The sequence below is a fragment of the Protobothrops mucrosquamatus genome, unplaced genomic scaffold (genome assembly GCF_001527695.2).
Source record: "Protobothrops mucrosquamatus isolate PMUCROS unplaced genomic scaffold, P.Mucros_1.0 scaffold49, whole genome shotgun sequence".
NCBI lineage: Eukaryota > Metazoa > Chordata > Lepidosauria > Squamata > Viperidae > Protobothrops > Protobothrops mucrosquamatus.
The window spans coordinates 75380-90310 of record NW_015386431.1 but is presented as its reverse complement, the minus strand read 5'-3'; the positions used below and the strand labels follow the sequence as shown (position 1 = coordinate 90310).

Genomic DNA, 14931 nt, shown 5'->3' with positions numbered 1-14931 from the left:
CCTGAGTCTGTTTCTCCCCATCCAGACCCATAGCATAGATTGCCTCTATTATTCTCCCCAGGCTTCTGGGAAAGGTTGTATTCTATGTAATTCAGATAAGCAAAGAAGGTTTTTTCTGTTTATAGATTATTTTACAATTGTGTAATATGTATAACAATGGGATTGTGTTCATGAATAAAGTTTCAATAGAACCAGTTCAATAATTATTCTGTGGACAAAGTTGTAATGGACATTTGTAATCATTGCAGCATATTACTTTTCCTCCTATGTGTATCACGATAGCTGTGTACAATGTTAAAACAAAAAATCACATATAAGGAAATGGAAAAACATAGTATATAATTCAAGTAATCTTTTTTACATATTAATTTGATGTTTGCAGGAGGTGTAGAAGTAGATCCAAGCATACAAATACTAATTGTATTGAATATTATTACAATTTCATTGAACTTCTTTGACCTTTGCAGTGCATCTGTTCTGAAAAAAAGCTGTTTTAAAATCCACTAGTTTTTGCAAAGTTCCATCTAAAGGTAAATTCATTTAATCCTTATTCTAGTTTATAAAGCACAATAAATAGTTTTTTAAAGCACACAATAATTGCAAGGTCTCCCAAATACAAATGTAGTATTATAAGGAGGTACTGAGAGAAAATTTGAATAGGGATGAAGTATTTTCAATGACATCCAAAGGAATGTTCTTTCTTTCATTATCGAAATCATTATTTCATTTAGTTATGGTATCATTTAAGTCTGTGTCAGCATCCCCCCCCCCAAAAAAAACCCAGCTTGAAAGTAGAATCAAATCACAAGATTGCTCCCATCACGGAATGTATCCAGGTAAAGTCTGGACTGCCACCTGTCACAGAAGTTTTGATTTGGACTTCTGCACAGAGCAGGCTATTGTACTTGATGGTCTAAATCAGTGCTTCCCAAACATTTCCTTCCATTCCCAAAAACCACCTATCAGAAAGTCATATTGAAGTTCAAAAACTGGTCATAAATCCCCTCCTTCAGCACCGTGTAACCTCAAATGGTTGTTGAACTAATGATCATAACTCAAGGATTACCTGTATTATAAGATTGATCTTACTGTCATTTCAACAAATTACCATTGATAATTTCATTGATTTTTGTTTTAGTAAGAATACTATAATGGAATCTGTGGATGACCTTAGGGCAGGGGTGTTAAACTGCCGGCCTGTGGGCCGGATGCATCATAGCGAAATCGCGCCCACCCCATTCCCGACAATGGCAAAAAAAGTCACAATACGTTGTGACACGTCACATGATGTTATGAGTTTGACTTCCCTGCCTTAGGGGATGAGGGAAAGAGATGCTGCCTAAGGAATGATCAGATAGGAGAAAGAAGAGCCCCCAGTGGCTTAACGATCAAAGAAAGAAACTTAGGAAGTGACCAGACAGTTAAAAGTGGTAGCAGGACAACTATAACCTTCCAATTCTTCTCTTGATTTCAATTTAGGTTCTCCTTCAAAATAAGTCAACAAATTAGTAGAAGTCAACAAATTATCAATTACCTAATGTAAATATAATTTCTGTTCTAAAAAAAGCTTTGTGTGGTGACAACCATAAATGAATTTGGGGAGTCAACCTTACTTTTTTATACCTATTCTAAATCCTCAATATGGCATGCCTAATACAGTGATAAAATTCTGGTTGTCAAAGTCATACATAATACATACATACATATACATATATATATATACATACATACGTACACACACACATATATATATACATACATACGTACACACACACACATATACAATGAATGGAGGGGTTAGGGAAAAGAAAGGTTAAAAGCAAAAGGTAAAAAGCAAACTCAGGAGTGCAAAGAAATAGAAAAAGAAGGGGGGGGGAAGGAGAGAGAATAACTTCAGTTTTCTTTAGTACAGATACAGATATAAAATACATTAACCTCTTACTCTAAAATCAACCATAATAACCATAACCATTCGTATAAGAGCATTACAGTATATGAAACAATTCTGCTATTAGGGACACCAAGAAAAATAAGCTTGAATTATACTCTTAAAATGAACTGGACATCTGATTAATTTTCATTCGTAAAGGTTTCCATAAAGAGTTTGAAGCACATCAATAAAGCAAAGAACAGCCTAAACTGCATCTAATTACATTTTAAGAAATTAGAACACTATTTGCCTAGCAGATAAATAATTAAGGGGCTATTTTATAAATGCATTTCCATTTGTTAATACTTAAAAGAACAAGTCTGTACTAATTAACTATAACTCAAAAGATTATTTCTAGCACTTTGTAAAGCTGCATTATAAATCACTGGAAAAATAGATTTCACTGCAAGAGCATTTTAGTATTATTCTATCTATTTTTTAACATTTTTACATGCATTTAATTTTTAATCAGCAGCCACATTTAAAACAAATTTTATTTTTGTACCATGGTTCTTAAGCAAGATAAATAAGGTCAAACAAATCACAACACTGTTCAAATAAAACTATTTCAAATCATGCTTTCAGAAGTTAATGATTGTGAAGTATTCATCATAGTTTTAAAAAGTGAATGAAAGTAAATAGAAGTGGAGGATTTTAACATAACAACTACTTTAATTGAGTAGCATTAATGCTTAAATCACACTGCTCAGAAAGAATTATCCATGTATTCATAATGACTTACAACCAGATAAACATATAGAGTAATATTTTCATATGGCTGTCCAGGGGGACATAAATTATGGCAAACATTCTCTTCCCTAGCAGTGAATTTGCTATGGGAAAAATTAACTTAGAAGATCCCTCAACTTTTTCAGCCTAGAATTGTACATCCACTTGTCATTGGTACATGACACCCGAGAAATTATTTAGAATGAGTGAACACGCTTAAATGTAAGTTGGAAATGTGAACAATATTTTTTACATGTACATTCTTGGTGGACATGTAAAAAAGCTAAAAGTGTTTAATTCAAATATATAGTCTGAAACAGAAGATTTTAAAGATCAATATTCAGTTGAAACCAGAATTTTTCCTTCTAGGATTAATGAATAAACAGAAAAAAGACAGGAAAGATTTTTTTCAGTATATGATTACTTCACCAAGATTAGTATATACACAGAGGTGGAAAGATTCAGTACTACCCACTATGGATGATTGGTTGGTTAAATTGAGAGATTTTACTGACATGGATAAATTGACTTATTTGATTGGAGGAAAAAAAAACATCTACATTTTCATAAAAATGAAAAATGAACTTGTGATTTATTATGATTAGGCTGGATAGATTACAGAAAGAAGGATAATATGATGTAATTCTAGAGAGAGAGATTAAAATGTATTTGTATTTACAACTTCATTGAGGACTAGTAGAAGCCACTTTATATCTTTTTTCTTTCATTTCTATTTTTCCTTAACCTTTTCTTTTCTTTTCTTGCACTTTTGCTGCTCCTTTGATTTATTTCTTATTCTTTTTCCTTGTTTTATATTGGTTTGTATTAGCTTTTATCTTCACGTTTAAAAATTTTAATAAAATTGTTCAGAGATGCACATACTGTGTTTCCCCAAAAGTAAGACCTAACCCGAAAATAAGTCTTAGCTTGATTTTTGGGAGTGGGTCTTATATAAGCCCTACCCCAAAACTAAGCCCTAGTTTTGGGGTGAGGCACACACCTAAAAATCAAGCTAGGGTGGGGGTGGGGGGGTGGAGCTGTCCCATGCACCCTGCATCCACTTACCTTGCAGCCAAGCCTCTCCTTGCCGGCCCACTTCTTCTGCTGCATCCCCAGGCCTGCATTTCGCCATCAGAGGCCTTTCCAGAAGGCCAATGCAGCCAAGAACCAAGCTATGCATTGAATCCATAGCTCCGTTCTCAGCTGCAGTGACCTTCCAGAAAGCCTTTGACTGTGAAATGCAGGCCGGAGCTCCATTGTCAGCTGCAAAATGAAGTCCTTCGGCCCCAGAAGAAGTGGGCCGGCTGGGTGGGGCTGTCGGTGCAGAAGGTGAGTGGAAAAGACACCCCCCCCCCGAAAATAAGACCTGGTGGCTCTTTTGGAGGCAAAAATAAAATAAAATAAAACAAGACTGGGTCTTATTTTTGGGGAAACACGGGTACAAGCACAAACACAAACACACATATTTAAAAAGTTTTATCAAAGGTATCTCCGTTTTCCCTGTCTATCACAACCTCTTCATTAAAATTTCCATTCCCTCCATTAGGATTGCTGTATGCAGTATACTCTGCTTATTTAGCATTCTGTATTTTGATTAATTGCTTTTTTATTTCTAGATGTAGCAAAATATATCTTAATCATTTTGAAAAGTATGTCAAGTAAATCTTAAAGAGATAGATCTAGTTTATAGTGGTTCATTCATAAAAATTAAATAGGATGACGATTATTACGTCATGATGTTGTATGAAGATCAGGTGGCAGCCATGGCCAGGAAGCTCTTCTCCAAGTTCATCTTGTGTGCCATTTGTACCTCTTCTTCAATTTTAAGACCCTTCAGTTCTTTATTCACATCTTGCATCTGGACTATTGCAATGCACTCTATATGGGATTGACCATCTGAAAACTAAAGGTGGTTAAAATGCAGTGGCACAAGCAGTAACAAGAATTCTCAATGACACCCATGTATCATTATTGCTGTAGGAGCTACATTGGCTACCAACTGGCTTTTGAGTGAAGTTCAAAGTGCTGGTCATCACCTATAAAAACATGTTATACAGACTGGTTATGTGTGAGGCCACTTGTTTCAAATTTTTATATCTGCCCATTATGTTCAGGCAGTTACTCTGCTGTATCTATGGTAAGTGAGGTGTTTTCTATTAATAAAGGAGAATATTTGTAGCTCAGAACTGAAATGAGGGATTCTTGGTGCTTTCTGAGCTTGGTTGTTTTCTTACAGATGTTTCATTACCCAAACTAGTCATCATCAATGCTAGTCCTTTTGTACACTCACTGAAATAAGCACAGTGCAATCCTGATTTCTTTTAGGAAGACTTTGTCAGCCAAGAATATATTTATGTATTGTTGTGGGCAGCTAAACATTATTTGATAGGCTGCAAGCTTGAAACTCTGATCAAGATTCTTGACAAATCAGATTTGACACAGATCTCTGGGCTTTGCTCAAAGTATTTACTTTAAAACTCTACATAATTTAAGCCAAATTATTGCAAGACCACTTACTTCTGTATAATTCATCTCACACTTTTGGTCCTCAATGAAGTCAAATCCTGAAGGTTCTGATACAAATCTGCTTAACATTAAAACATTTGTTCCCATTCTATGGAATAAATTGTCATTGGAGTTTTGAACCTTATAATAGTTCAAAATGTGCCCTAAATCTTTTTATTTTTGGCATTCTTCAAATTTTAAAGTCTTAATATTTTTGGCATTGAGTTTTAATGTTTCCTTAGAATTTTTAATGGATTTAGCATTGTAAATGTTTATCTACATTCTTGTAAGCCATCCAGAACTCTTGCAACAATCGGAAATAAACATAGCTTTATTAATAAACATAGAGATTTATTAATAGTAAATGAATAGTTATTCTTTTCCATCATAACAAAAACTGAGAAATGAGTAGTCCTAATTTATCCTGACACAGTAGCAGAGACTTGTTCTTCCTACCCTCTGTGGGAAGAGAAAATGATAATAGGTAAGCTCTATCAGCTTAGCCTGCTTGGTCTTCTCACCTACTTTAGACATTACGCAATGAGATCATTCAGTTGTGGTCATCATGTATTTAATGTAGTTTATTTAAAAAGTAAATCTGCCTTTTCATAGGCCAATCCGAATCTTCTCATAGCTCCTTCCTATCCTGTCAAGGCTGCTTAGCAGTTTCACAAAAAGTACAAAAATTGAGTATTAAATTTTCACTTACACAGATAATAGTTTGAGGAGAGAATTTTATTCAGGGTATTCCCACTCTAGAAATTACATATCATCCATTCCTTCCATATTATTCTATATTTATTCTTTTCCTCTGGCTACATTTTAAGATTTTTTTAAAAAAACAGTACACTTGAGAGTTGGCACTCCAACATAACATATAGATTGTCTTCATCTTCAGGACAATTATCAGTGATACAGAACTATAATTTGTGTGTTTTGTCTCATGACTATATTAGAAATACAATATTGTTTTGATTTTTATATGTTCTTTTGAAGAATACCACCAAATGTAAGAGATATCGTCTACTGCACAGGAGTTTCACTGATGGATGAAGATGTATGGGAATTCATCTGGATGAAATTCCACTCAACTACAGCAGTATCAGAGAAGAAAATATTATTAGAAGCCTTAACCTGTAGTGATGACAGAAATTTGTTAAACAGGTATGCTCATTTAATCTATATTTCCTGGTTTTTTTTCAAACTCAGTCTTGTATCAGTAAAAGTAATAACATTTGTGGTCTGAGTATTGTCCCAAATATTAAATATTTTTTGCTTATATATGTCCTTTTTAAAGTTTTTATTCTTACTCATTTTCTTCTGAAAATCAGATCTATGAGAATGTTTTTAATACTGTATGTGCTTAGCATTTATTCCAATTAATTTGTTTATATTAATTTGAAAATTACTTCAGAAAAATATAACCTCTGAGTAGCATTCATGAAGCCTACAATAAATTAATTTTAATTTTTAGCAAATATCTGCTGAGTGTAGATTTAGCTTTATTTTCTGTATTTTACAAACATATATTGAAAGTGCCACATTGACTTTAAATTAGAATCTGTCAGGGATCCCAAGATGTTGAATGGCATGAAGCTGAGATATTTATGTTAGTAAAAGCTAAACATTTTTCCCTTTCTCCTATTATTCAAGGCTTCTTAACCTGTCTCTTAATTCAGAAGTTGTCCTGGATCAGGATGCAATTGATGTCATAATCCATGTAGCTAGAAATCCACATGGAAGAGATCTTGCTTGGAAATTTTTTAGAGAAAAGTGGAAAATACTGAATGCAAGGTAAAATGTTTTGATAAACTGTATGCTTCATCTTCCATATATTTAAACTTTACAATACCAATAATTTAAGGGCGTACATAGTTAAATAGCCATAAAAACTGAGAAAAGGCTGCTTGTGTGTGTACTGTATTTCAAGAGCCATTTGCTTCTTTGTTGCTATAAATGTTTAGATAAAATACCATGTAACTATCTTTAATAATGGCCTTGATCTAACTTCCTGCAGTTTTACTCATGCATGGGATGCTAATTTCACCTTGCCTGAAATCTAGTTTTCCTTATTTTTTCTGATGCAATATATAGAATTGAATTTTAATTTGAATAAAAATATGACTATTTTTATTCCATTAATGTGGCTTCAGTGCAATATGATTGATACTGATCGTAGACCACAGGATGTAATATTTCCAGAGATTATGGAATAGAACCTGTAACTGGTTGCACGACTGTAATAGTAGTTTATAATATATGATTGTTTATAATATATGATTTCAAAATCATTGCCACTTAGAATGCTCTGTATTTATCTTTTAATATGGTGATGAAGATACGGAGAAGCATTATTTATGAATTCAAAACTGATAAGTGGAGTCACAGAATTTCTTAATACAGAGAGTGAACTAAATGAGGTAAATATTATGCAAGCTCAGTACTTGCAGCTATTTTTTACTCTTTTTCATTTTCTTCAATGTGTGCTACCTAAAAAAATCCAAGCTTATTCATGTATGTATTTCAGCTTTTATAAATGGTGTGTCACCTGAATGCTACATTCAGGAAAAGACCATCTTTTTTATGTTGAGAAAGAGAAAGTGACAATCATATTTTATGACATTTTAACTAAGTTCAATGTAAACCTACTATTTATAGTATAATGTGAATTTAAAATATTAAATCCAAGAACATTATTGTCTTTATAGTGCTTGAACAGCCCCTCCAACATGTAAATGAACTCTAATTATTTTATGATAAAATGTTTAAAAAGTTAATCAACCCTAATTAATCCTAATTTAATATATTTTACCATATTTAATAAAGAAAAACTCTTCAGGGAAGAATGTAAATGTTGTAGCTTAATGTGAGCTAAAATTATATTAGATGTATTTCTAATTTTTCTATGGTTAGATATCTATGTAAGAATAAAATGTGATAAGGGCCTGGCTGTCTACACCATAAAGCAGACGTCCGCAACCTGTCCAGCTTTGCGCACCATCGGTAGGGGGGAGAGGATGGTTCCACATGAATGCCGGGCAAGCACATGTGCAGCTCCATTTGTGTGAGCAGCAAGCATGCGTGCCTGCCGCTTGTGTAAATGGAGCATGCGCGTGCTCGCCTGCTAATTGCACAGGTGGGGATGTGCATGCATGCAGCCACCACTTCTGCGGTCTGGTTCCGAAAGGCTCAAGGCCTGATAGTGGACTGCAGTCTGGGGTTTGGGGACACCTGCCATAAAGCACCTGGATTACAAGAGAGATAGAGGAAGTGATGTTAATATAAGCAGGCATTGAGACATTAGTATTTTGCAACACCATTTCAGGCAGTTGCAGTTTGTTGCTTTATTATATGTTTCAATCTGCAAAATATTGCAAGAACTTCAGTAGCAAACATAGAACTTTTGTCCTTACTTGGAAATTATATAAACTTCATTTTTTTCTTCAATTATATCTTAATTAACCATTACATTCTATTTCCAGCTAAAGAAATTTGTAAAGAATTATGAGGAGAGATCTGCTGCCTCTTTCTCTCGAGCTGTGGAAACAGTGGAAGCGAATGTCCGGTGGCAGATGATTTACAAAGAAGAATTATTTCAGTGGCTGAGAAAAACACTTGCACACTAATCTGTATTTCTGGCAAAGACCTAGCACAAGTTTTGCAACAGGAGGAGCACAGTGGGAACTTTCAGAAAATTGACTAGAAATCCGGCAAAGACAAGTTCAAATTGGAAGGACAATTAAATAGAGATATATTATATTTTTGCACCAAATTCCTCAGAACTGTTAAATGATTAGGGGCCAAAATAAAAATATTGACAAAGAGGAATGGTCATGAATCCTATCCCTACTATTCCATGGCCAAGTGTGATATTAAGTGGTGCATGTAAATGTTAATGTCAGTTTTGTTGGAGAAAACCCCCGAGAATAATTGTGCATGGTTTTATGGTTCCTGCCTGTATTTTAGCATGCTTACTTCAGATGTCCATGTTTTGTATGTGAATTTCTGTTGCATCAAAGATGGGCATTATGCAAAAGCACAAAGACTCTTATGACAATCAGTGATGTAACAACAAGGTAGGATGGAAAGAAAGAAGTTAAAGATACAAATGAACAATTGATAACATCTCCCCTTTCCATGGTGCCAGCCAGTTCAATCAACATTTAAATTCTGTTTAAGTTACTCTTTCAATTATTATCCTTTTTTGAGTTGTAAACAGTAATATAAATTACAATCCAAAGATTCCTCTTTTTAAATCATGAATATGTATGTATTTAGAGGCAGAATATTTTCGCAGTAAATTATAATTTAAAAAATAATTTTATCCACTGCTCATCATCTATTGATAGATTTGCCTTCATAACCTAGTTTACAACAGCTAGTTTGTACATTTGGTGGGTGGGGGTAGAGAAAAAAAATCAGTCTTTTGCATTATGTCTTTTCAGCAAAAATATTCAGTACATGTTATACTATTCTTTGATAGTTGCATATATGATAGAAAAATAAAGTGAAAGAAAACAGAACAAAACCAGGGGAAAACTGGAAAATTATGTGAATTAAAAGGTCTTCCTAGGTAATGTTTAAATTTTAAGGAACACCAGTCCCCCCCCCCATCCTTGTCAGTATGAACATCTTGTTTCTTCACATTTGAGCAATTGTTAAAGCTCAAAGTTGAAAAATAATCCTTTGCTTCTATTTCACTTTTTAAATTTTTTTTAGCTAAGACATTATTTGAGAGTAGAATGCATTCCATCAGATTTTTTTCCTCATTTAGAATATCTATAAAGATTTACCAAATAACAACCTAGCTGGAATGCAGCACTTCTTATAATTTATCATATTCTTCATCACAGGGAAGCGATATTCTTCAGTATCTTTTAATGGAAGAAAATAACAAATTAATGACTATAACCTACAACTTAGAAGTTTTTTCTGCTTTTTGTTATGTTTAGTTGTTTATGATCTTTGTGCTCCAACCCTAACATGGAATAACATGGAATGAATACACACACACACACACACACACACACCGTATGTGGAAGTATGCTATAAACCAGTAAATGAAACAATTGCATTCTTTATTGGACGGTTCCTAGTGGCAGGGGGAAAAAAATCAAATTTACAGGATTTTCTATAAATGTTCATGAAAAATTGCCTATAGTGAATATAAATTATTTTGTTATATTAAATCTTTAAGTAGTAGTTCTGCAACATCTCACTTTGCATTTAGTTTATCATCAAGTAAATACTAAGTTAAATATATAAGCTTTTAGTTTACCATATTCTTCATGCTTCAACAGCTCTTTAGGGCTTTATACAAACAAGAATTAAAATAGATATTTTATTTTTGCTGTTTTATGATGCTAACGAGCTGCTCCTAGATACACTAAAGCCATACAACTTTTCATCTTGTCAGAAGGCATTAGGAGCAAGTTCCTGAGAGTAAAAATAGTTAAGCAATGGAACAGTCTGTCTTTTAAAATTGTGGTCTCCCAGCCTTCTATCAAGGATGATTAGCAGATTCTTGAAATGAATGAGGATTAGAATAGAAGACTTGTCAGTTCTCATCCAATTTATACATTCTATGATGAGAAGAATCAAAGCATCTAACACATAGCAGGTTATTTGGATTAGTTTCAAAGATTATTTAAGAAGATTTGTCTCAATTTCGCAGAAACTTGTTCTTATAATGTCTTCATTCTAAACTCCAAGAAGAGAAACCACAAAACTACAGTGGGAAAGAAGAAATTTTTTTTTTCTTTTTGAAGGAAAATAAGTGGTATAGGGCCAATGTAAGATAAAGAAGAGTTTATTATGGGGAACAAAGTTTTATAGTGTGAAAGCTATTTAATGATGCCTCCTAAGATTAGTTAACGTAGCCTACAAACCACCATGTTTTTGGGACACTTCATTATGAAATAATGTTTTGATATCCTTTACAGTAAATCTAGGCCAAATCTAAAGTGTTGCTTTGCAGATGCATTTGGTAATTTCTTGCTATTAGAAGGAATTGTGATTATGAAAAAGATAATATCCTATCAAATGTTAGGTGCACAATAGCCAAGTTTAAATTCTTAAAATATTCTGAGTTTTTTACAATTCTTGCTAGTTGGGCTGGGGTGAGGGGAGTGTTGTTTTAATCGTCTCTTTATAAAAGTTAGTTATCCCAAGCATCTGACTTTTCCAGTGAGAATGAAAAAATGTTAGAAGTATTTATTCAGATGCCTGTGTCTTATTTGCTGTTTGCTTTTATTCCATTTTAAGTATTCCATTGTTCTTATTTTTAGAAAGTAAACATTTTCAGGTTTAAATACTATTAATTTAATATTTAAATCTATGCCTGAAATGTACTTTAAACCTTCTGTTTTCCTAAGTGCACAAAATAGTAAAAAATAAAAAAGTAGTGGCGTTTCAAAAATCAGGAAAAAAATGAAACAATCAAATAACAAATCTGAACTTGAATTTTATTTGATTTATTAATTGAGGTGTACCCTAAATACTCTCAATGGGCTCTTTAACAACAAGCATTCCACTGTATGTTTCCTTAAAGTATTATGTTGGTATTTCTTGTCAGATTTCTTAATACTTAAATGGATACAGAATACCATTATCCAAATGTTCCTAAATTAAACTATGCAGTAACTATTTTTGTACTATTCATTGCCATGGAATAGATGTAAAGCACAATTTAAAACATGCAAGACTTCATTTATGTTGGTTTGCGATAGTCCATTTTCCCCCCAACTTGGTGCCTTCCAAATTAGTTGGGCTTCAACCTCCTGTGGATTGTTAGGGTTGAAATACAAGCCCTCTAGAGGTCATTCAACTGGGAAAGGCTAGTAGATTGCTTGAATTGTAAGTCTATAAAATGATAACATTGCTGATCCTGTATTTCAGAGAACATTCACATTTGAGAGTATGATTTGATTTCTTTCTTACATGGTCTCAGAGATCTCCTTCAGAGAACCAGGTAGCTAGCAAGCCTTCATGTCTTGCTTTACAGTGCCAATCCTCCACTGTGTTACACATTCTCAGTGCATAATGGTTTTATTGTATTTATAAGTCATAGCAAGTGTGGTGCTCTACTGCTCCTCTATTATGCTTAGTGACTTATCACAAATTCATATTTTGCTAATTCAGATCACCAATGAGCATATAACTTGCCTACTATTTTAATATGTTTTAAGTTTTGATATTTCACTTACATGTGGGTGAAGGCAGGAGATATTTTAAAAATTATGTTGTACTCAATTAAGTTTCAGCCTTAAGTATGATACTTCATGCTATTAAAACCTGGAATATAATAGAATGCAGTATTAGCAATAAGAGCAACTTGATGAAGTCTCTTCATACATTAAACTGGAAGTGTTGTGTCATTATACCATTTTTTCATCTTATACGTTCAACTACTAGAGATAGCCATTTCATTTGAAAATAGATTTTATTTGTATGCTTGTTTTTCTATATTTGTTCCCTTCACTGTGGGTGGAAAATGTTTGGCTTCTCTCTATATATTCTGAAGAAATACCTCTATTAAGTACCAGTTCAAACTAAAACACTATGTAATTCTGTTTGGGACAAAGTTCATATTTAAAAAAATATACATGATAAAAGGATTCATATTTTTATGAAGCCTAATTTCAATTCTCTCATTAAGAGAACTGATTTATACTTATTATATTTAGAAAATTCTTATTTTAAATCTGTTTTCCATCACAACTTTACTTAGATGGCCCTCATTAAGCCATCAACTAACGTATCTTTACCACATTCAAAAAACTGAATGATGAAAAAATTATGTAAAATTAAGTAGATACTGAAGCAGAGCAGATATATACATATTCAGAGAGAGAGAGAGAGAGAGATGCAAATGCTGTGTTTCATTATAATCCATCATAATAGAATCTGAAAAAAACTCATATTCTGGCCAATATTGGAAAAAAAGAATAGGATGATAATTTGCTAACTTGTCAGTATCAACTTGATGTGACCATTAAGACAGATCTTCTCCAGCATGATCTCTCCCCAGCCTGGGCTTCAGACCTCTCAACACTACATTCATTGCTGGTATAATCAAGTGTATCTTGCTGCTGATTGTCCTCTTTCCTTCCACCTTTCTCATCATTTTGGGCCCTCAGGGAGCTGGGTTTTTGTTATAAAATATGTTAATTTAAGCCTGGTTATTTGGGCTTCAAGTGGGAATTCTTAGTTTGTTTTTTGATCTTTGTTTTCTTGGCTGTCAATGTTAAAAGTGTTTTCTCCAACAACAAAGTTCAAAAGTATCAATACTCTTTCCATCCTGATTCTTCAAAGTCCACATTTCACTTTCATTAGATATCACAGGAAAATCATTGCCTGCATGATTCTGCATTTTTCTAGGTAGGGACATGTCCCTGTACCTGAACATTTTTTCTAGGTTCTTCATTGCTTTCTTACCAGTTGCTAGTCTCTGAGGTATTTCTCAACTGCTGGTTTTTTTTTACTATTGATAGTTGATCAATAATGAAGATATCCATCACTTCAGTGTTTTCATTGTCAACTTTAATGTTGGTTGCTCTAATTTTTGTCATTGGTTTGATCTTCATTTCATCACAGTTGCATTTTTACTATACTTCTTTACTTTTATTACTAGAGCTTACATTTTCATTTTCACTTTCAACTATCAGGGTACTTGGTGCTTGATGTTTTTCCTCCAGTTTTAAATCACACTGATATTCTTCCGATCTAGCTTTCCTTGGTAAATATTAGCATATATCTTGAATAAATGAATGAGTGCATAGCCTTGTTTCACCCCTTTGCCAACTTGGGGCTAATCAGTTTTATCATGTTACATCTTACTGTGGTTTCCTTTTCTTTGTATATGTTTTGCATAACAACAATGACATGTTCTGGGATTTCCATTTTCCTAAGATCATTCCACTGTTTGACATGTATATAATGAATGACACCCATACTGATATAGTTTTGCTATTCTTTATCTTTCTCAATTATCTACCATGCTTTAACAATAATATGTCTTCTTGGCCTTTTTTAAAACCACCTTGTATATCTAGGAAATGACTTCTAGGGTACTTTGGATGTTCCTCACATTTGATTGGATGATTGACTGCAATGGATCGAAGTAATGACTTTGCTATTTCCTTCCTAACTACAAAAGGCATGCTATTCTTTCTGTTTTTCATATCCTAGTTATAAATAGCTTGATCTTCTAACTGAAAGTATACAATTCCAGTCCATTTCATTTTACTGATATGGAAAATATATCAGTGAATCATTAAAATTTCTCGTTTTTTTTTTTACTGTGTTGAGCCATGTTCGTGTTTCTTAGATTCCACATTCCCATTATAATTTTGTCTTTGCAGTTTCAAATGTTCTTTTTCTGCATGGCTGAATCAGCTACTAGATATCAAGAATGCTTTATAATCTAGTTGCATGATAAATACCATTACTACTCTGAAACATACTCAGCCCTTCATGTGCTAAATGCACATTGAGTGCCATCCAACCTGAGTGGCCCATAATCCAGCTCTATATTGCCAATCACTTATTTTATCTATCTATCTGTGTAATTTGCTTGGTAAATAGCAGCACTGTTTTATCCAATGCAATATGAAATGATACCTTTGTCCCATCCACCTCCAGTCTTTTTCCTATGCCAGTGCTGTCCAATACAGATACCTGCTTGCTTTATTTGGGCAGCTGGGATGACCTTCATGCCTTGGGTGACTCTGCTCAATTACATACTCTTTTGTTTTCCCTTCCAGGAA

General features: G+C 33.4%; 1 protein-coding gene across 1 annotated transcript in view; it reads left to right on the top strand.

Annotated features, from left to right (window-relative positions):
• TRHDE (thyrotropin releasing hormone degrading enzyme) overlaps positions 1 to 8790 on the top strand; it is a 261694-nt gene extending 252904 nt beyond the window's left edge. Inside the window, exons 16-19 of the mRNA XM_015811780.1 lie at positions 6161 to 6328; positions 6818 to 6958; positions 7503 to 7584; positions 8647 to 8790. Coding sequence (XP_015667266.1) covers positions 6161 to 6328; positions 6818 to 6958; positions 7503 to 7584; positions 8647 to 8790 — 535 coding nt within the window. The remainder of the gene's footprint in view (positions 1 to 6160; positions 6329 to 6817; positions 6959 to 7502; positions 7585 to 8646) is intronic.
• The last annotated feature ends 6141 nt before the right edge of the window (positions 8791 to 14931 follow it).